The 23,602-nt window shown below is 37.3% G+C and overlaps 1 protein-coding gene across 3 annotated transcripts in view; it reads left to right on the forward strand.

The window, feature by feature from the left end:
- The window catches only part of LRBA (LPS responsive beige-like anchor protein), a 563,043-nt gene that overhangs the window by 217,926 nt on the left and 321,515 nt on the right, over positions 1-23,602 (forward strand). For all 3 annotated transcript variants that reach the window (XM_079771501.1, XM_079771500.1, XM_079771502.1), the window contains exon 37: positions 22,550-22,716. In XM_079771501.1, the coding sequence (XP_079627627.1) occupies positions 22,550-22,716 (167 nt within the window). The remainder of the gene's footprint in view (positions 1-22,549; positions 22,717-23,602) is intronic.

Consider the following 23,602-nt stretch of genomic DNA (forward strand, 5'->3'; position numbering starts at 1 on the left):
GTGTTAGCATAAAGGTAATGTTAAGATAGAGTAAAATGATGCTAAAGGAAAGATGAAAATAGAATGCAGGACACTAATCCCAAAATAAAATAAAGATAAAATAAAATGACACTTTAAAAAAAAGGTAAAATACTAGTAGTAATAATACTGATTAAAAATAAAAATGTAATAATTAAAAAGGTAAAATAAAGTGAGGAAAAAAGAAAAAAATTTAGTTTCTTAAGTAAAAGATGACAAAAAATAAAAATAAAAATGTGCAGTAGTGAAGGTCATTCACTTCCTGTACTGTTCTTTTTGGCACGCCTGTTTCCTAGTCAGGACAATATTGAAGTTCCCTGCATTCCACTGCTCCTCAGTGTTGTAAGCCACAGTCCTGATTTTCAAGCAGGCAGTACTTCTTTGTTTCTTATACTCCTTTATTTGTGTTTACACAAGAGTCAATTTGTGATTCAACCCCTGGGTGTCAGTGTTTCTGGATTGACCTCTGGGTCTATAAGTCCTCTCTAGCTAGTGCTTAGATTTTGTTTTTTCTGTTGCACTTAATACTGGTTTGGGGGAATGGGCTGCCCCAGAAATGGTTCTCTGATGGTTATTCCCCGCTCTGATCTCCAGGTTCCACAAAAACAACTTTCCCCTGCAGTCTCTTAGAGTGTTCCCAATTAGGTGATCCTATGTTCTGGGCTTAGTAGTCAAAAGCAGGGATTTAAAGAAGAAAGAAAAAAAGAGCCAGAGTAAGTGCGCGACTTTTACCCTCCGGCGCTGCACGCAAGTCTGTGCAGTCTTTTTTCCCCCTGGCTCTAAGCAGCCGACACACTTAAAATTTTTAGGCTGCCCTTTTGCGCCCAGTTCAGCTATGGGTTGCTTTTTAGAGTTCCCTTCTGTTAGCAGCCCTGCGGATCTCCTTCCACATTTGCGGATTACGCTAGCCTCAACGGCCGAGGATTGTTTTTGGGGTGCAGAATTCCTCAGATCCTCTAGCTCCCATTGTGCGCATTTCTCTCTCCTGCCTTGATCACAGGCCTCACCTTTCTCTGGGCGAAATCTGGCCTTTCCGTGAGAAGGTGCAGAGCTCCTCCGAGTCCGTGTATTTGCTTTGCTTGGGGTCCGGTGTTCCTGGGTTCGCAGTTGTTCCCTCCCTCTGTGGGGCGACTGGCAGGATGACCAGGGGTCTCCCGCTAGCACATGCCTTGGATGGCCTGGCACTGCTTGCTCGCCGGCCTCGCCTCTGCCCCCCCCCGCCACCATTGCCGGTTGGGGCCTGCGGGCTACGGGCAGCTCCTGCATTGAGCATCTTCCCCCTGGTGGTCAGTGTGCATCATAGCGACCGGTCGTTCTGCTGGTCATTCTGCCATTCAGTCAATTGGGGTTTTATATAGATTAATGATAATAAAATCTCTCTATATAAAAAGCCAGTGACTGAAATGCTGTAATGACCAGAACGACCGGTCACTATGACACCCACTGCAGCCAGCGAACCGGCCCAATCATGGTGGGGCCAGCGGCCAACCTCCCGCGGACCCTCTCCCCCGCCAGCATGGTTCCCAATGGGCCCTCACCATTGCAGTTGACCCGCAGCCCCTCCCCCTGACTGGCCCCACTCCCGATCGCACCCCTTACCCCAATGGGGGTGGGGCAGACCAGCCAACCTCCCGCTGTCTCCTCCTCCTGACAGGCCCGGCCCTGATCTGCCCTGATTGGGGCCAGACCACAGGACCCCACCTGTGAACGAATTTGTGCACTGGGCCTCTAGTCTTACCTAATAATAGACAAACATGTAAATTAATCGTATCTCCGCTACGCCCACAGCCAATCAGAGTGAGTATGCAAATTAGAAGGCCAAAGATGGTGGCCGCCCAGCTGATCCAGGCACGGAGTGGCCAGGCGGGGCAGGACGCCTGCTATGAGAGGGAGGCGGGGGGCGAAGGGATCTACAGGAGCAGAGTGCTGCAGCGAAGACAAGACTGCAGACTCTGGAATCTGCAGCGAAGATGAAGATGGCAGACTCTGGCCAGAGTCTGCAGCGAAGTCGGCAGACTCTGGGCGGAGTCTGCAGCGAAGACGAAGATGGCAGACTCCAGCTGGAGTCTGCAGCAAAGATGAAGATGGCAGTCTGCAGCAAAGATGGCAGACTCTGGCTGGAGTCTGCAGCAAAGACAAGACGGCAGACTGTGGCCAGAGCGAAGGCCTGAGTCCCGGGTGCCAGAGGAAAACCCGTGCTGGAAGCCAAGGAAAGGAAGGCCTATTGCACAAATCTCTTCATGGCAATGGGCCTCTAGTATTTAAATAAAATCCAAGTTTTTCCAAATAATGTTATTGTTACCTTAATCTTTAGTGGAGAAAATAGATTCGTTTAAATACTGCACATGAAAGTCTCTTTTAAGAGAGCAAGCATATATTTTTAATTCTTAGTAGGCTTATTTTCACAGAAAAAGAATTCCCTTTCTTTATGCCACAAAACCCAATTGATTGAGGCATGTTCATGTTTAATATATTTCTAACTATATTGCTCTTAAATCTTAAATAATACTCTACAAGATGAAGCATATTTTTTTCTAGACAGCTTGTATTCTAAAGGTTATCTATATTCAGCCTTGAATTTATGTTGTGCTTTCTTTAATAATATATCTGAACTTTATCTACTGCTAGCTACTTCCTCCTGCAAAGAAGAGATGTTGTCATGTATTTAATATACCATTTGTGGTTGCAAAGTAGCTGACTTGTTTCATTTAGTATCAAGGGATTGATGACAGTGTAGATCTAAAATGCTCATCTTCTTAGTTCATTGCATGATTGTCTTTGGAGTGGGAAGTTCTTGATATCTTCAGCTTTTGATTTATGTAGAGGTTCCTTGAATGTCATGATATCTTTGATTAGGTGTACATCTTAACATTATTTTTTGATCTTATAGCTGTAAGCAGAATGTGTATTAAAACATTGTATGTGTAAAACATTGGACCCTGTTTTGTAAATATGGTGTATATATGGGTACATACCATTCATGACCATCTTTTTTGTTATAAGATTCGTCTATCAAAGTTTAGTTTACTTAAACTAATGTGATATATCTGTAAAACATGTGGTCAGGATTATCAGATAATAACTTAAGTTTTAGGAATCTATGTAAGTTTAAATCCACTTCAATAAGATTTGCTTAATGTTCTTTTAGCTGATGTTGCTTTGAATTTCAGTTACTATACAGTAGAACTCACTTATTAGTGTCAATAAAACTGCAAACTAGTTGGCCAGTGATCTTATTTGAAGTAATAAAAAAACTTCTTTTTTAAAGTAAAGGCATGAGAGCACTCGGTTAATTCTTAATAAAGCAATGTATATATTTTTTCTTTTAGATGAATTCAACTGTTTTCATATTAGCAAACAAAATATTTTTCAGTAGAATAGAGAACTTTTTTTGTCAGTTAAATACTTTGAAATTTAAAAAAAAATTAAACACTTCTATAGCACCACTTATTCATCTAAGCTCTTAACAAATATAAAACAAATGTTCATAACAAATCTTTGAGATAAATATTATCATCTTCCCAGTTTGAGAGAGAAGGAAACTTGAAGCACAGAGAGGTTAAGTGACCTGTTCTATGTCATACAGCTAATAGGTGATGAAGCTAGGACCCGAGGTCAAGTAGTCTGATACAGAGTTATGCCCACATTGCTCTGTGGCTGCTCTAATATCTCATCTAATAAGTGGTTTAATAGTGTGAGTGTGTGTGTGTGTTTTTTTTTTTTTTTCATTTCACCACCATATGTGAAGTATGCAGGATAGATTGAGAGAATGTGATTTACTTTAGCCTTGTTCACATAGCTAGTAAATCAATGATTTTGAACGAGAAACCAAATCTCAGAACAATAACCCAGTGTGGTCTCTGTCTTCATACTTCTATAGACCTCATGGTATCATGAACTGTTTTGTTGTTGAAATAATATATTTTTCAATATATACACTTGAATGTTCTGAAGGAATGTGAAGCACGTTGACAAATATTAGAGACCTATAAACTACCAATTTTAGAATTAATGATGATGATTTATCAAATTTATCTTTTAAATATTTGCATTTTTTCTGATTGATGGTTATTTGCTTTTCTTTAAAATAAATTTTTATTTTCCTAATTGTAAAAGTGATACATATTTTTTATAGAAAGCTTATAAAATAATGAAAAAGAAAAATAATCCATTGTCACCCTGGCTGGTGTGATTCAGTTGGTTGGGCAACCTCACATGCACTGAAAGATTGCTGGCTCCATTCCTGGTGAAGAGCACGTGCTCAGGTTGCAGTCTTGATCCCCTTTAGGAGGCATGAAGGAGGCACTGATCTATGTGAGAGTGGAACATAGATGTTTCTCTTTTTCTCTCTCTCTCTCCATCTTCCTGCATACCTCTTTAAATATTAAAAAACAAATCTTAAAAAAAAATCATCCATTATTCAGCTGTAACAACTATTTATCCCCATTCTTTTTTTTTTAACTTTAATTTGAAATAATTAAAGACTTACAAGAAGTTGCAAAAGTAGTACAACTGCTTGCCTGCCTGCCTTCCTGATTGCCCCTAACCGCTTCTGCCTGCCAGCCTGATCACCCCCTAACCACTCTGCTGCCAGCCTGGTTGATGCTTAACTGCTCCCCTGCCAGCCTGTTTGCCCCCAACTTCCCTCCTCTGCCAGCCTGGTCACCCCTAACTGCCCTCTCCTGCAGGGTTGATCACCTCCAACTGCCCTCCCTTGCAGGCCTGGTCCCTCTCAACTGCCCTCCCTTGCAGGCCTGGTCCCTCACAACTGCCCTCCCTTGCAGGCCGGGTGCCTCCCAACTGCCCTCTCCTGCTGGCCATCTTGTAGTGGCCATCTTGTGTCCACATGGGGGCAGGATCTTTGACCACATGGGGGCAGCTATATTGTGTGTTGCAGTGATGATCAATCTGTATATTACTCTTTTATTAGATAGGATAGAGGCTTGGTGCACGGGTGGGGGCCAGCTGGTTTGCCCTGAAGGGTGTCACAGATAAGGGTGGGGGTTCCCTTGGGGTGAGGGGCGGCCTGAGCGAGGGGCCTGTGGTGGTTTGCAGGCCGGCCACGCCCCCTGGCAACCCAAGGGGAGGCCCTGGTATCTGGAATTTATTTTCCTTCTACAATTGAAACTTTGTAGCCTGGGGTGGCAGCCATTTCTGGGGCGGCAGCCATTTCTGTGGCAGTTAATTCACCTTCTACAATTGAAACTTTGTAGCCTTAAGCGGGTGAGCCCGGCCAGGGTGTGCAGAAAGCTTTGCTTCCCCTGTTGCCGCCGGCAACCCTGGCCTACTCTCTCAAGCTCCCTTCTGCCGCCATTTGTTTGAATTTGTTTACCTTCTATAATTGAAACTTTGTAGCTTGAGTGGAGGCTTAGGCCTGCAACGGCTATGGAAAGCTTGGCTTCCTCTGTTACCTGGGAAACCTTGCTCTCTGTGGCTGTAGCCATCTTGGATTGGGGTTAATTTGCATACTCGCCCTGATTGGCTGGTGGGCGTGGATTGGCTGGTGGGCGTGGCTTATGTAGCGGAGTGATGGTTAATTTGCATATTACCATTTTATTAGAGAGGATTCCATTCCCTTCTGGCCTAATGTGTTTCTGATGAGAAATCAGTTGGTAATCTGATGGGAGATTCCTTGTAGGTAACTTTCTGTCTCTCTCTGGCAGCCTTTAATACTCTATTACGTTTTTATTGATTTTTTTTTTTTTTAGAGCGAGAGGAAGGAGGGAGAGAAAGAGAGAGAGTGAGAGAGAGAGAAAGAGAAGAGTGAAACATCAATCAGCTGCCTCCTGCACGCTCCTTACTGGGGATCTAACCTGCAACCTATGCATGTGCCCTTACTGGAATTCAACAGGTAGCCTTTTGGTGCACAGGATAATGCCCAACCAACTGACCCCCACTGGCCAGGGCTACCCCATAGTCTTTTTGAAATACACATACACTCATTCATTTACTTGTTCACTGTTCACTGATAGGACCCAGTCACAAACTTAGAATTAAAAGGATGCTTTAAGAAAAATCTAACATTAAAATAATATATTGTCACCAATTTGCCATTCCTGCAAGATTTTTGAAAACATGATTTGTAGGAGCTGTGTTATTTCCCAATATAAATATGAAACAATTAATTTTACCATTCTTTATTTTTAGATAACTTAAATTCTGTATATTTTACTCTTACAAATAAAGGTTTAAGGAATATCAGTTTTCATAAATCTTTATTTGAATTTCTGACTTTTTAGGCGAGCTAGTCATATAAATGAAAATTTGGGACCAGAAGAGTATGAACTCTTTTGAGTATCTTAATACACAGAATTTCTTTGTAGACCTTTTCATGTCATACTCTTTTCACATTCACTGCACTATTGCTATAATTAGATACTTTTCAATTTGATAAATATAGTATACATTACTTCTACTACTAGTGAGCATGAACATTTGTTCATTATGATTGTTTTACTTTACCTAATTTGTTTCATGGTTCATGCAAACCAAATAAATGTTCACAATTTTTTTTAGTGATTTATAAAATGGCTTTATTAACCTTTGTTTTATTTGTTCTATTTCCCCCCACAATGTACTTTTCATTATACATTTATAGTCATTTAAATTTTAATATAATTTAGTTAAAATTTTTTTTGTTTATCATTGCTTTCATTATTATTAGGTTAAGTTTTTTTTTCTCTCATTTGAAGACCCTTTAAATATTTCTGCACATATTCTTTTCTAGATTTTCTGTGGATGTGATCTTTAATTTTTAAAATATGAAACAATTTTCTTTGTGTTGTATGAGATAAGACTCTATCATATATTACAATCTGATGTTTGTTAGAGATTCTATTGTGTTTCATCGATTTTTTTTTCTTATTGCTCATTATACAATCATTAAGCTAATGCAACTTTTTGGGGGAGTTTTGTATATATTATTTATTTTTATCATGGAAGTTTAGATAAATATATAAATATAGGAGGGATAGTATAATGAATACTCATCATCTAGATCCAGTAACTGTAACATTTTGCCACATGTGCTTAATTTTTTTTCTTTTGCCAAAATTTTTAATTTATCTTTATTATTGAAAGTATTACAGATGTTCCCTTCCCCGCCCCCACCTTGGACCCCCTCTATGCTCAACTCCCCCCCTCCCGTCAGCCCCGTTCCCCCCAAGCCCTTCACTATTATTTGTGTCCATGGGTTATGCATATCCTTTTCCTATATAATAAAAGCGTAGTATGCAAATTGTCCCCTGGACTGGGAGTTCGTCTGGGAGTTCAATCAGGGGGCGGTGCCGGCCAGGGGAAAGGAGGGAGGCCCTGGCTGGCAGCCGGCAGCCACTGGGGACCCTACCAGTGAATTTCGTGCACTGGGCCTCTAGTATACATACAACTTCTTTGGTTAATTTCTCCCCATCCCCCTTCCCTTTCCCTCTGAGATTTGTCAGTCTGTTCCATCCTTCTATGTTCTGGGTCTTTTTTGTTCATTCGTTTATTTTGTTCATTACATTCCACATATAAGTGAGTTCATGTGATACTTAATTTTCCCTGACTGTATAATCTCGCTTAGCATAATACTCTCCAGGTCTCTACTGTTCACTCCCTCTGGAAACTTCCTGAGATTACCAGTGACCTCAATGTAACCTAACCCAGCATTCTTCTGTCTTTGTTTTCCTTTTAATAAACCTCATCTCCATATGTAATGCTATTGGCTACTCTCTCCTATCTTGACCTTTTATTGGAATCCTATTCTATCTTTACTAATCACTTCACTATTCCTTTTATGGTGTCTTTTTATCACATTCTCCATAGTGCCTGGAACATTGCCTTACACATAGTAGGTGCTCAGTAAATAATTGTTCAATAAACGAATGCTAATTACAGCCTACACATTTGAATTCTTTTTCTGATTAAAAGTGGGAATGCTAGTTCTCTATGGAAATATAAAGAATTAAATTAAGTGAGAAAGGCCATGGCAGAACTATTTTCTACCCTCTGACCAGCAAGAGTGAGTGTTTATAATAGTATTTCAAATAGACATGATTGGTGGCTTTCAAATGACAGCTTTGAGTTCCTCAATCCAAAATTTGCTGATTGGGCTTGAAATGAAAGAATAGGCAGTTTAAACTATAAAATACACAATAGCACACTTTACTTTAAAAAATTGTAAGAAACATTGTTGGCTACAATGTTTGAGCTTCTCTATGGTGTTGAAGGGTAACCTAAGTTTTAAATTGTGTTAGCAAGAGGTATTTTATAGCAGGAACATGGAGCTAGAAAGATGTTCAGGTTCTAGGCTCCATAATTTATCATGGCAAAGTCTTAGGAAGAACTTACTGAACCTCTCTTAGTCTTAGTTTCCCTTCTGTAAAATGGATGTAATGGAACCTTAATTGAAGGTGTTTTGTGGAGAGTAAAATTTTATATAATGTGGGTTAAAACACATTGTAAACCTGTGTTAGTGACTGTTATTATTATCATTGTTTTTGCGACTAGTCTTGTAGAATTAAAAGACCATGCATAGGCAAGTCAGTATCTTCATTTGAGAAATTTAATCTAAATTAGCTTTTCAGAAGAAAGGTAGGTTCATTAATTATTTGAGTTTAGATTCATTTATGTTCTGAATAAACTTGTTATTTTGTAGATTATAACTTAAATTAAGAACCACATGATTACTGCTACTGTTGCCCTTTATTTTTAGTAGGTTATTTTTCTTGATTTCTATTGAATACAGGTAGGAAATACATTTTCTTGTAAGAACTGTTATTTATTCGTACATTCTATTTTGGAAATGAATTTTCTAGTGTTCTATTTTCTAAAGTATGTTTTACTAAAAGCTACTCAAGGATGAAATAGTTGAGATATTATTTGTGAGATCACTATAGGTAGCATCTGACTGATAGTATTTTTTTCTTTACCTCAAACTATTGGATACAACTTGAACATTCAGGTAGTTTACCAATTCTGCTATATACTGCTAACTTTTATTAATTAAATGTTTTTATTTAAGTCATGGAAACCATTTCATCTGACTTTATAACATAGCTGCAGTTTAAGTATTTGTCTCATGATTTCTTCCATCAAAGCATGAAGAAGTGAATTATTGAAAAGATAAAAATAAATTTGTTTGCTTTCTGTCAGAGTTCATATCCACAGCCAACCTTGATAGAAGATCAGAATGATTTAGACAAGTTTGCTTTGGAGATTCATAACATATGCTTGCTGGACAGAATTGAGTTATCTCTGCTCTGGAGAGTAAGTTATTATAGCAGGAGCTGACAGAGATGAAGATAACTGAGGGAAATTCAATTACCTTTTAGTGTTTTCTTTCTAATAGGATTCTTAATGTGAAAAAGATCCTTAGGTGATGCGCTTCTGTTACTTGGGAGATCTGCCTTGATACCTGTTTCAAGAATACCGTGAACTTTAGTTCCGGGCCTTCATTAAGTATGAAATAGGCCTCTTACTGTTATGAGTAGTTTTGATTGAAAGGTCTTATTTTTACTTGATGTCATTGGCTATCTTTATAATCATTAACTGCCCTCTGTGGTTTTCTTTAACAAGGCATATATTATTTTAATACATTGGGAGTTATTTTTCTTTCTCTTTTGAGTGATCTCTCTGGAAGTATGTTTTAGCTTCTGTGTTGATATATTTATATTCCTCTAATTATCATATATTGAAGCTGGATAACCATGTTAAATGCTGCTAGAATTCCCAAGTTTCCATTTTGACTTTGCTTTTTCAATTTGTCAGACTATTTGGTGTTTTTACTTTCTCACCCCCTTTTACTTGTCCTGCTACCTGGCTTCTCTCCTTTCCTTTTCATCTTCAATCCTGGAACAAATAAATTAAAAATGTTCTCTTGACTGTCATTAATGATCTAATTATACTACCCAGTGCTCTTTTTCACTCCTCATCTCCCTTGATCTCTGCATCATTGGACATTGATGATCAACTCCTCCATTAAGAAATTCTTTTTCTGCTTGGCTTTCTTACCCACTGTTTTCTGATTAGCTTTTTACTTCTCATGGTTCTCTTTGTAGTTTCATCTCTCATTTTTTATTTCTTTTTTTAAAATTTTTTTTATTTTTTAAATATATATTTTATTGATTACAAGAGGAATGGAGAGGGAGAGAGAGATAGAAACATCAATGATGAGAGAGAATCATTGATTGGCTGCCTCCTGCACGCCCCCTACTGGGGATTGAGCCTGCAACCCAGGTATGTGCCCTTGACTGGAATCGAACCAGGCACCTCTCAGTCCACAGGCCGACGCTCTGTCCACTGAGCCAAACCAGCTAGGGCTCGTTTCTTATTTCTTTTACCGAAAGTATGGGTGTTTGTTAGAATACCTTCTTGGTACTCTTAAATTTTTGCATTACTTAGATAATGTTAGCATTATCTAAAAACTTTTAATGGAAGACATTACATATTTTTAAATCTAAAATTTTAATTTTTTAATTTATTTTATTTTTTTCTTTATTCATTAAGGTGTTACATATGTGTCCTTATCCCCACATTGCCTCTCCCCCTCATGCTTCTGTGTCCATCGGTTAGGCTTATATGCATGCATATAAGTCCTTTGGTTGATCTCTCCCCCTTACCCCAACACTCCCCTACCTTCCCTCTGAGGTTTATTTTTAATGGACACTTTTTCTAGTTCCTGACTTTAGTAGAGATGCTTTGGTGTTTCCACAATGATTATGATACAGTCTTTGAGCTGAAGTAGGGATAGTATATCTGTTTATGAAATATTCATTTAGTTCTGTTTGTTGAGTTATTTTCTTTCTAATTAAGAATTTTGTCATCTTTTAATGGAACAGTAGAATTGATGTGTGTATGTGTGTGTATCTATATATATAAAAGCCAATCGACCATAACGATGGAACAACAGTCGCTATGGCGCTCACTGCGGTATCTGTAGAGCTCTCTTTCAACACTACATTTCAAATGAATCATTGTTTTCCTGTCAGCCATTTTCACTTTACAACTTTGGCATCTGTACATAGGAATTGGAAATATGAGGGTGTGAATGATCTTAGCCTTGGTCTCTAATGACACCTCTTTGCTCTTGATGATCTTTCTTAATTCTTCCCTTGCTGCCCTTTTGAGTCTCATCCTTCTCTTGCTTTCTTGGCTGCAGTCTCCATTTGAATTGATGACAGAATCAAGCAAGGTAAGCAACCTTTATAAAAATTTAAGTGTCTTCATTGTCTATGTTATAGTTGGTATATTTTTTCTGTAATAATCAAATGCAGTCATTCTTTGGCACTTTCTTCTTTCACTTTCACCAGAAGTCATTTCATAGTATCGTTTCTTTTTGCCAGTAAGATAGTGTCATTTGCATATCTTAAATTACTGATATTTCTTCCACCAATTTTCACTCTTCCTTCTTCTGAGTCCAGCCCAGTTTTTTATATGTTAAGTTTTTTGGTACAAATTAAATGAGGAGATAAAATGCACCCTGTTCTGACACCTTAGCCTGTAGGAAATGATTCTGTCCTGATAGTGCCTTCCTGTCCACAGTACAGGTTATGCATCAAGGGCAACCAAGTGCTGAGGCACTCCCATTGCCTTCCGTGGAACTCATAGCTTCTCATGATTGACACAGTCCAAGGCTTTACTGTGGTCTGTAAAACATAGATTAACCTTTTGAAATTATTATTATTATTATTTTTTAATCCTCACCCAAGGATAATTTTTCATTGATTTTTAGGGAGAGTGGAAGAGAGAGGGAAAGACAGAGAGAGAAACATCAATGTGAGAGAAACACATCGATTGGTTGCCTCCTGCACAATCCCTGACCAGGGCCTGGGCAGGGGAGGAGCTTGCAACCAAGGTACGTGCCCTTGACCGGAATCGAACCTGGGACCCTTTGGTCCGCAGGCCAACGCTCTATCCGCTGAGTCAAACCGGCTAGGGCTTGAAATTATTTGAAGTCTCAGTGTCCAAGCAATGTTTACAGTGAAGTCTCAAGTGCCTCTCTTCCTTTTCTGAATCCAGCTTGAACAGCTGACACTTACTGCTTTTCATGTAATAGAGAAGCCTTTGTTGCATCACCTTGAGCATCACTTTACTTGCCATTTCCCTCCATTGTCTCATCTTAAAATCAGGATAATAATGGTACCTACCTACAGTAATTTTCTGAAGAATAAATGGGATATGACAAAGTGCCTGCTATTCTGACTGCATATTTAAGTGTTCAATAATGCATCTATTATTGTTTCTATAAAATAGAGAGTATTCATTTTTCTATTCTAAGTAGTCTCTGACAATTTCCAAAGAAAGCTTATATGTCACACAGGTCATCTGGGACTCTTATCTCTGCCACAGGGCCTACATCCAGACCACTCCATGTCAGAGCTCAGGAAGCTACTTCTTACTGTCATACAGGTGGCTTTTCAGCAACGGTAGAAGGTCATCACAAAGGAAAATAAAACTCAGTACTGGATGTGGCATCTCCTGGAATTTATAGGTTGTGATTCTGATGGGAGGTACCCTTTCGTGACCTCTTTCTCTGTTGCCCTTGTACTTTTGCCATGTTGCAGGGGCTAGTTCATCTCGCTTCTTTGACCACTTTCATTCTTGTTATAGCCCAGGTCCACCTGTCTCCAGTTTTAGAAAAGAATATTGGTTCTTTCTTAGTCCAAGCTTTGCCTTTTTCAGGTTCATTGACAATGGAGCCATCAAATTCGTGAAGGGAAATTCCCACCCCAATCTACCATATATGTTCTGGTATATGCTCTACACCTGGATAATGCAATGATAATGCTTCTCGGTATATTTCCAATGTCTGGTATATTCAGTCTGGAATGCACTATTTTTAGTGATTCTTCCAGAATGTGTTACAACTTGTCTCACTTTCTATTATAGCTTCTTGATTGTGGCCAGATTAAAAGCTAGGCTCAGCCTTAGCTGGTTTGGCTCAGTGTTAAGTGTTTTACATAAACCTTTGAGGAACATTTTTTTATGAAGGAAATGGGTAAAAATATTTTAGGCACCCAAAGAAAATATAAACAAGCACATATCAGGATATTTAAAAAGAAAGGCTCTAGTAATTACATATTACATGTCTTATTCTGCTACTGTTATCTTTGCCTTTTAAAAAGGTTTTTATTTGAGTTTGTTCTCTTAGTTGTGTTTTTTATTTTTGCCTAATATGATGCTATTTTTATTTTTAATCTTAAAAGAGCTGTTTGTTCTTGGTGAACAGTTATTTAATCTTTAAATCCTCTGTGTAACCCTCCCTGATTCTAAATAGTTCTTTCTGACTTCTCCCAAGTACACAATATATATATCTTTTAGCAGTATCTCATATTGTAATTATTTTTATTCCTGTCTTTCAACACTGAGTGGTGGAAGAAATGGACTGTTTGCTGTGTAGTTTAACTTCTTGACTAAGCCTACAATAAGTGTAGGTGTTACTACTGTATGCATGCCACTGGCTTAATTGTTTCATGTCTATCTTACCTGATACTTCTGAAAAGCTTATTATATTATATCTGATATATGATGTATGCACGTGTTTTTGAAGAAATCAGCTTTTAGTATTTGCCTGAGGATTTTGTGGTGTGTTTATTGTTAATAAGTAACTAATGAAATAATAAAAACACAATATTATGTGTGTATTTGACACACAAGTAGAAACTATAGCCTTCTTAGAGTTGTCTGGCTTTTACAATTATCTAAAAACATTTTAAAACATTTTAAGACATTTTAAAACAGTTTATGGTAAAAAATCAGAACCTGTTCTTCAAATTATTTAAAAATATTGTTTAAAGACTGCAGTTTATAGAGATAAAAACCCAACACATTGCATCCATCCATTAAAACAGTAAGAAATGGAAGAGATACTTTGATAAGTGTTCTGCCTGTTTTAACCTTGAATGCTATTATCGGGTGGGATGATGCTATATCTGTTTCATTGGCTTCGGCTTTTTCATGCTGAGAGAAATCAATACTTCGAGTCGTTGGATGACAGAGGAATCACTTCAGAATTAAAGGTGGCTGTCACACAATGTCATTGGTTGACTTTCGTTGCTGTAGAGGTTTTTAAGCTTTCATTTTTCTAAGTCTGCTTTTCAAGAGTCTTTGTAAGATTTCTGTGGATAACTTTTTTTTCTCTTCAAATTTGACTTTAAGTCTTAGTTAAAAGGATCAAGTGCAAAAACCTCCAAAAGTGAAATATTAAGAAGTTGTTTAATTTTCTGCCCCTTAGGTGATTTCCCTTTTAAATGTTTTGCAATGAGACAAGTATTTATAGTGTGACTTTCAGACAAATTGGGAAGTAAGGTATTACACTTAAGTGTTTATTATAAAATATGTTTAGTTAACTAAAATGTAATACTCTGTTTGTAGCCATGAGAAAGAAAGAAGATAGAAATATATGTACTGAGATGGAATGATGTGTAGTTTGATTCCATTTACTCTACAAAGGAACTGCATTTTATTTTATTAACAGTGGACATCCACCTCCTCCATCCCCCTAATTTCTGTAGAAAATTATTGGCCAAACTGAGAGGAGGTAGAAAAGAGCACTTTATTTTATATGGGTGTTCCAAAATGTATACATACACTTTGAACAATTATAAAGGCAGTGTTTATTAAAATACATTTCATTTTCAGAATTGAGCTATCAGCTGTTTAAGTGTATACTTTTTTTGGGACACCCTATGTAATTACTTTATGATTTTTTTAAACAAAATTCTTTATTGTTGAAAATATGTCCCCCTTTTTCCCCCATTGACTCCCTTCAGTCCCCCCTAACCTCCCCCCCCCCTCAGGTCTTCAACACCCTATTGTCTGTGTTCATGGGCTATGCATATAAGCATACAAGTTCTTTGGTTGATCTCTTTCCACCCACAACCTCAGAGGGATGATGTTGTATTTTTAGTTCAACATTATGGTCATGAAATTTATTCAGGCTGCTACATTTTCCTATTTTTAAAAATTGTTATTATTTTTCATTTAAAAATATTTTTATTGATTTTAGAGAGGAGGGGAGAGGGAGAGAGAGATCAAAATATCAATGATGAGAGAGAATCATTGATCTGCTGCCTCCTGCACACCCCCTAACTGGGGATCGAGCCCGCAACCCAGGCATGTGTCCTTGACCTGAATTCAACCTGGGGACCCTTCAGTGCTCCCACTGACTCTGTCTACTGAGCCAAACCAGCTAGGGCACATTTTCCTATTTTATTTTCAATGCTGTATACTTTGCCATTACATGAGTAGACCATTAGCTTGTCATAATTTCTTCTATTGATTGGTAATTAGATTGTTTTCTGTTTTTAACTATTATGAATAATTCTGCTTTGACTATTTTATGAGCCTTTTGGTATACATGCTTATGCCTTTTGGTAGGGTGGAATTACTTGATGTAAAGTATTCATGTTTTTATTTTTATAGATATTGGTTCACTGTTTTGCAAAAGTGAAGCAATGTATAGCTGTTCCCATTAATTCACATTTTCATAAAAATTGATAAGTGATTTTTATTTTAGCATTCTGTTAGCTCTGTAATAGTACCTCATTGTGCTTTTATTTTTTATTTTATTTACATACTAGAGGCCCGGTGCACGAAATTTGTGCATGGGGTGGGGGGGGTCCCCTCAGCCTAGCCTGCACCCTCTCCAATCTGGGATCCCTCTCGCCAATCCAGAACCACTGGCTCCTAACTGCTCACCTGCCTGCCTGCCTGATGGCCCTAACTGCTCTCCCTTGCTGGTCTGATCCCCCTAATTGCTCTCTCCTCCTGGCCTGATACCCCTAACTGCCTATCTGCACTCCCCTCCTGGCTTGATTCCCCTAACTACCTCTCTGCGCTCCCCTCCTGGCCTGACCCCCCTAACTGCATATCTGCGCTCCTCTCCTGGCCTGATCCTCTAACTGCCTATCTGCTCTCCCCTCCTGGCCTGATCGCCCTAACTGCCTATCTGTGCTCCCCTCCTGGCCTGATCCCCCTAACTGCCTGTCTGCTCTTTCTTCCTCTCTGCGCCCTTTAGACCCCTGGCGCAGGCGTGCTGAGAGCTCTCCGCCGCGGCCCCACCCCCATCCTGATTGGTTGTTACGTGACGGCATCCCAGCCAATTTGCATATTCCTTTGTTATTAGTATAGAATCGATGAAGCTATACATTTTTTCTCCTGTTTGTGACATATATATATATATATATATATATATATATATATATATAATTTCTATCATCTTAGAGAATTCCCTTGTGATTCCTAGTTTCTGTTATGATAGTTTCATGTAATATACACTTTCACATAAGTGGAATTATGTAGTAGGTACTCTAATGTCTGGATTCTTTTGGTTAGCATAAAGTTTTTGATATTCATCCACATTGTTGTGTGTATCACTCAGTTGTCTCTTTTCATTGCTGAGTTGTAATACTTTGTTTATCTACTTGTCTATAGGTGGATTTTGGGTCATTTCCAGTGTTTGGCTTTATGACTAAAAGAACTAGGGGCATTTTCATATAATATATTTTGTGTAAATATGTTCTTTTGAGGAAATATCTAGGAGTGAAAATGCTAGGTGCTATTGTAACTACATAGAACAGGGGTCCTCAAACTTTTAAACAGGGGGCCAGTTCACTGTCCCTCAGACCGTTGGAGGGCCAGACTATAGTTTAAAAAAAACTATGAACAAATTCCTCTGCACACTGCACATATTTTATTTTGAAGTAAAAAAACAAAACGGCAAAAACACCTGCATGTGGCCCGCGGGCCGTAGTTTGAGGACGCCTGACATAGAGGGGGTGCCCCCAAAAATGTACAAACACTTTTCTGTAGATTCTATAACATTTTGAAAATAAAATGTATTTTAATAAACATTGTCTTGATAGTTATTCAAAGTGTGTATACATTTTTGGGGACACCCTGTATTTAAGCTTACAAGAAACTGCCAAATAATTTTCTAAAGTAGTTATGGATTTTACACTCCAACTAGCTAGGTAGGTATGACAGTTCCATTTGCTCTATATCCTTGCCAATGTTTGGTATTGTTGGTCTTTTTAATTACAGCCCTTTTAGTGGATATATAGTGATGGCTTATTGTGGTTTTTATTTCAGTTTTTCTTCTTGTGTACTTACTAGTCATTTGTATATTCTTTGTGAAGTGTGTTCAAATCCTTTGCCCTTTTTTGGAGTATTTGTTCTATATGCTGTTGGTATTTTAATAGTGATTACATTGAATCTGTAGATTGCTTTCGGTAGTATGGACATTTAAATGATGTTAGCCTACCAATCCATGAACACGGTATATTCTTCCACTTGTTTATATCTTCCTCTATCTTACACATTTTTTCTTTAACTGCTGCTTTAGCCAATTCCCACAAATATTTCTAACTTTGTTTGTGGTTTCATCTTTGATCCATAAATTATTTCAATATGAATTATTTAATTTCCAATTATTTTGAAACTTTTCAGATATTTTTTCACACTATCTATTCAGATAAAGAATCAAAAGGGACGGACCTTGACCTAGCCAGGTGGCTCAATTGGTTGGATTGCCTTCCTATAAGGTTTTAGGTTTGATTCCTGATCAGGGTACGTGCATACCTAGGTTGCTGGTTTGATCCCTGGTCAGGGCGTGAATGGGAGGTAACGGATTGATGTTTCCCTCTCACATTGATGTTTCACTCTGCCTCCCTTCTTCTCTCCCTCCCTCTCTCTAAAAACAATTAAACCCCCCCAAAAAAACATATCCTCAGGTGAGAATATTAAATAAAATAATTAAAAGGACCTTTAGACTTATATACCTTTTTATCTAACTTTCTCTTCTCTATTAGTTTTTCCTTCAAATTACCATCTTAAGTATTTTTTTAATCCTTACCAAAGGATATGTTCTTATTTATTTAGAGAGAGAGACAGACAGACAGACTTTGATGGTTGCCTCCTGAATGCGTCCAGACCCAGAATCAAACCTGCAACTTTTTAATGTACTGAATGATGCCCTAACCAACTGAGCCACCTGGCCATGACTCAAATTGATAATAGTAGGTAATATGGGAGTGAATAATATTGCCAAGATAAATTGCACAAAGTCTTGAGAAAATGCCATAAAAGGGTAATATGCTAATTAGACTGGATAGACCAGATGTCTTCTGCAGTGGCTGCTAGGGCCGAGGAGGGCTGGCAGCCACGGTGGCTGCGAGGGCCAGCAGTGGTAGTAACAGCGGGATGATGGGGGTACCGCCTTCCCCTGATCAGCTGGTCTCCTCCCGCAGAGGGAAGCCAGAGGCAGCAGCAGCAGTGGGGTGATGGGGGCGGCGCCTTCCCCTGATCAGCCCGGTCACCTCCTGCAGCGAGAGGCCAGACTGTGGATTAGGACATCCCCTGAGGACTCCCAGACTGTGAGAGGGGGCAGGTCAGGCTGAGGGATTACCCCCCCTTCCCCCTGCACGAATTTTCATGCACCGGGCCTCTAGTAGGGAATAATAAAGAAAAAAGTCTGACCACCAAGAAGGATGATTAGCTAGCTGACAGGAGGAAACTGGAGGAATCTGCTCAATTTGACGTTCACTTCTCTCTGAAAATGCAAAGGACATAGTAAAGTTAGGTAGAGATGTAGCATCTGGAAGGAAAGACTACATGTGATGTTTAACTTTATTCATTTACATTTAAAGAGCCAGAATAAAGTTATAAATGGCCAGTCTAAATTGTTTCTCCCTTTGGTTATTTTTAAAAATATTTTCTCTGCAAGTAAATGAAGTTCTTTTAAGAAGTGGGTTTATTTATGTTATTTTAAATTTATTAATGCTTTGGTAATAAATCTTAGATTTCTTTAGCAATAATCAAATACATTTGAATTGTTAGTTCCCAAGGTACTTGTTTCATTTTTTTTTAGATTCAGATATTTTTGCAGTCATTGTTGTGATGTCATATTACCTAGTTTATGTGTTTCTTAAAACAGAAAAGTTGACATAAAGTAAAACTGAATGAAAGTATTAGATCTGCCCTTGGTTTTATTGATAGATGGCACATTTTGGTAGAGTTTCTTGGAATACCTCCAGTTAGTCTTTAAACACAAGCACACACACATACACAAATATATAACCCACCAGTAAGTAACATAGATTTGATCTTGAAGCAGAGATATTCATGATCTGTATGTACTGGACTTTGATATGTCACACATAGAATATTATTGGTTTTTAATAAGGATGTGTTCAAATTACATTTTAAAGATATTTTAAAAAATAGATATGAGTTCATTATATCTTTACAAAACATTCTTGTTTGGTTTCCTTTTATCATGTTTTAAGGTCAGATGTGACTCTAATGTTCCACAATGAGACAGAGATTGATAATCAGGAAAGAATAGCCCCTTAATGTGATTTATATCTATAGATTTTATGTCAGATATGAAAAGTTGCTGTTTAAATTGTAAAGGAGGATCCATTAAAGAACACTTTAAACCATTTTACTATTTAGCTTACCTTGGACTCTTTTTAGGATTATGCCCTTTCAAGAAAAAACTTTTACAGCTTATCAAATGCTTATAAAATGTTATTTGGTAAAGTTAAACTATTTTAATATGAATAAAAAGGTAGAAATAATAGGCTATTAAATAATGCATTTCTTTGTGATTTTAGTACCATTTAATATGAAGTCATATGGTATTTCAGGGGAGTATATAAGCCAGTGATTTTCTATTTTCCATCAATAATTTAAATTTTCTCTTATGATGTTAGACAAAGGCAGATTATGGATATAGTAGGGAATGTTGTGGGTATAAAAATTCTGCAAATGTTTACCCTTTTATCCTACATGTTTCAGTATATGGTTGGGATAGATTTGATGTAACCTCTAAAAGTGCTGCCTAGTTCTGGAGTAAAGCTCTGAAAATATCACACAGCAGTTGACAATTTTATCCCATTGAATAATTCACTATCTTCACTTAAACTACTGTTTCTTTGTTTCTTTCTACCCCTACCCTTTAAGTGTTTCTTAATCATTTTATTTGTTCAAATCATATTTTTGACAAGCTGAACTATCCTCTGGTTTGTTTGGCTCAGTCTTTAATATAGCATGTGACAATTGCATTTAATCTCTTATAAATTAATCTAGTTTCTAACATGATTTATTTTCTCCACATGAAGGTTTAAATAAAAGAACTAGTTTCTCTTACCAGTGTACAAAAACTAAGCTCTCAGAGGTCCCAAATCTCCTAATTGTCCAATTTTTAGAGCCATTATAATCCTCTCATTTTACAGATGAGGACAGTTTGACAAAAGAGCTCGAGTTAGTTGCCCAAGTCTGACAGGAGATATTACCAAGGATGATACTTCAAGCAGATTTTTATTTTTCTTCCCAATCTTATATTTTCTCTCTCTCTCTCTCTCTCTCTCTCTCTCTCTCTCTCTCTCTCTCTCTCTTTCTCTCTCTCTCTCTCTCTCTCTCTCTCTCTCACACACACACACACACACACACATTACATATTCATATATATAGTACTCTGGTTCTTAGTGGCAGTTTTCAATCCTCATTATGTATTTCATAATTGCTTTTTTTTTACTTGTATTTTATACTTGGATCAAACTGTCCTGTTTTTCCCTTCCTGAAATTTTTCTGGTTTGCCTTTGCTTTAAGGTTCTCTTTATTCCCATCCAGAAATGACTTCTCAAAATCTTTCTTTTTCTTTCTTTATAGCATTTTGAATATTTCTCATTAGTTTTTGCAAGCCTTCCTGTTAAAAAGCATTTGTAGCTTCAGTGATTTAATGTGAATGATATACTTTTATTACCACTTCCCTCCTCCCAATCTAGACAGAATGGGAATTCTCCAGGGCAGGGGCTATCAAGATAATCCAACCTTTGATCTCCATAGTCAAGTGTTTTGCACAGACTAAGAGATAATTTAATTTTTTTGCATATACATAAACACCATGTCTGTTGGGTTGCTTTTGTGTTAGGAATACAAAACCTAGTTCATACTGCTACAATGAATGAATGGGATATTATAGGTTTTCATAAAAAGTGTCATAGAATGCCTAAAGATATGCTGGTCTATGATCCAGAAATTCATGGGTCCATTTGTAATAAGCTCTATATTTCTATAATGCTCCTGGCTCTGATCCCTTTGGGTTTGGCTGCATTCTCAGGCTAGCTTCCCTCATAGTGCAGAGAGAGCTTTCAGAACTTCTGGAATTATGGGCTTTCTCTTTTACACTCTAAGAGGAAGGAAGGAAGTACCAATAAAAATCCTGACCTTTTCATTTAATGCACCAGTTATATCAAGTGCCCTTCCCTGAGCCAATTTTTCAGTGTGGGAGGGGTTTTACTCTCATTGGTTTAGGAAAAGTAGGGGCCTCTCATTGCTAGGGCAGTGCTGGGGGTAGTATGTGGCAACAATCTTTGTAGGTATAACTGGTATACCGTAGCAAAGGCAGGTAGCACAATGCATATCACTTATATAAGTCTGTTATATTTGTTCCAACATCACATTTTTGTTACCTACCGTAGGTTGTGTGTACATGTGTATGTGAGCTTGTATTTGGCAGGGTGGATTTCAATAGACCATATGAGTAGAATCAAGGATCAAGTATACATTAATCTTTGCTTTTCTGTTTTAAGCAATTAACTAACTATGTGGGATAGCATTAACATGATACCAGGAGTATCTGAATTTCAGAAGAAAAGAAATAAATATCTTGAAAACTGGTAATTGAGATTATTAAAATTTTTGGGCAAAACTGATGATGTCTTAAGACAGCACTTTACAGACCAATAATGTATGAATCACCTGGGGACCTTATTAAAATCCAGATTCTAATTTAGTAGGTGTGGAATGGGACCTATAATTCTGCATTTTCCCTGAGTTTCTAGGTGACTCTAGTGCTGCTGCTCCATTTTGCAAAGCTAGGGTTTAAAATTCCTTACTGGTTTTTGTTATTGTTGTTTGTTTGTTTTTCATTTTTTCAAGGTGTTGAGAACTAGCTGTTCACTATTGGAAGCCGCCCATAGTCACTTTTCTGGACCTCTGCTGTGGCCTTATACCTGGTCTCCCTTTCTTTTATCCCACTACATTCCATTCTCTAAATGGCATCTGTAGTGATCATTTTAATATATAAATCGCAACACTTCACTGCTTAAAGACTTCTACTAGTATCACGTTATATTAGAATCAAACTAAACTCCTTAGCATAACTGCACAGTACTAAATAACGCAGCTGCCTAACTCATGTTTTTCTTTCTCTTACTCACTTTGCTTGGAGTGCTTTGTAATGCTACCTGTAATGTGGGGCCTTGCATCTTCCCTTGACTAGCTGCTTCTAATTTTTCAGGTTTCTGTTAAAATATTGACCACTTCTGAGTGTATTTTATAAATAGATTCAGACAATAATTTATTGGGGTATTGTTGTATGGATAATATATCACTAAATCTTAGTTAATTCAGTCAATGAGGGATATAAAAGTAACTTTAAATGTTTGGTTAGTTCAGTTCATATTGAAGATTATTTCATGATGCATTTTAAAGCTTTTTTCCATATTTTTATACGATTAATAGATGTTTCTTTTTTCTGTTCAAGTCACTCTGTGCCCAGTATTCTGCGGACAAGCGAGAAGATGAGAAGATGTGTGATCATTTGATAAGAGCAGCTAAATATCGAGACCATGTGACAGCAATTCAACTAATCCAGAAAATTATCAACATTCTCACAGACAAGCATGGAGCCTGGGGAAATTCTGCAGTGAGGTAAAGTGATACCTTTAGGATTTGGCCCCTGATATTATGTAGAAGGCCTAGTTTAGATAAATGGCTTTGGATATGATCAAGGCCAGATGAAGAACAGAGTAATTTAATTTTGTATTTTATCATCTATGAATTTGAAGCAAAGGGGAAAGAGAAAACCAGTATGGGTGCAGCTATAGATCTTTGTAGATATTTCATTTTCCTCAAGTACTTCTAAAAAATTATTTACTCATATATTTATTCATTTTGAAGTGAACTGTTAAGGAAAGTAGTTAAGTGATTTTATTAGCTACATCTATATTTGAATTTATATAATTACAATATTTTATTTTAAGCAACATTTCCTATTTTATACTTTTGAATTTTTAACACATACATTTGAAAACATAGTATGTGTTGTTTTCTTGATTGAGTTGCAAATTGTAAGGATATTATGATAAAAATGACTAAATGCCCTCTTTAAAATTTTATTCACTGTATCTACTTTCTTTTAAGATTACCAAATTGAACATGCTATTTTTGATTCTGACTGTAGAAACAAAATATTAAATTACCTTCTAGGACTACGGAACTTAGACAAATTGTGAAATTTAGTCTGATTGAAACATTTGATGCTACAAATCTTAGAAATATGCTTTGACTTATTTATTTAAGTAATGTTAATGAAAAAGTTCTATAATTTGCCATTAGAGATATTTTCGAATTTCTCATTTCTGTACAACTTTTGCTAGAAGACAACAAAAAAATGAAAAGTCAATTGCTTGCATATTATATAGGTGTAACTGGTTTTCACTTGTATTTTAAACATCTGATGTGTCTAGCAGACTTCAAAGTCTAGCTTTAGAAATTTTCCAGTGAATAGAAAATAATTTAAATTTTTAAAAGCTGA

This window comes from Cnephaeus nilssonii, assembly GCF_951640355.1.
Source record: "Cnephaeus nilssonii genome assembly, chromosome: 5".
Classification (NCBI taxonomy): domain Eukaryota; kingdom Metazoa; phylum Chordata; class Mammalia; order Chiroptera; family Vespertilionidae; genus Cnephaeus; species Cnephaeus nilssonii.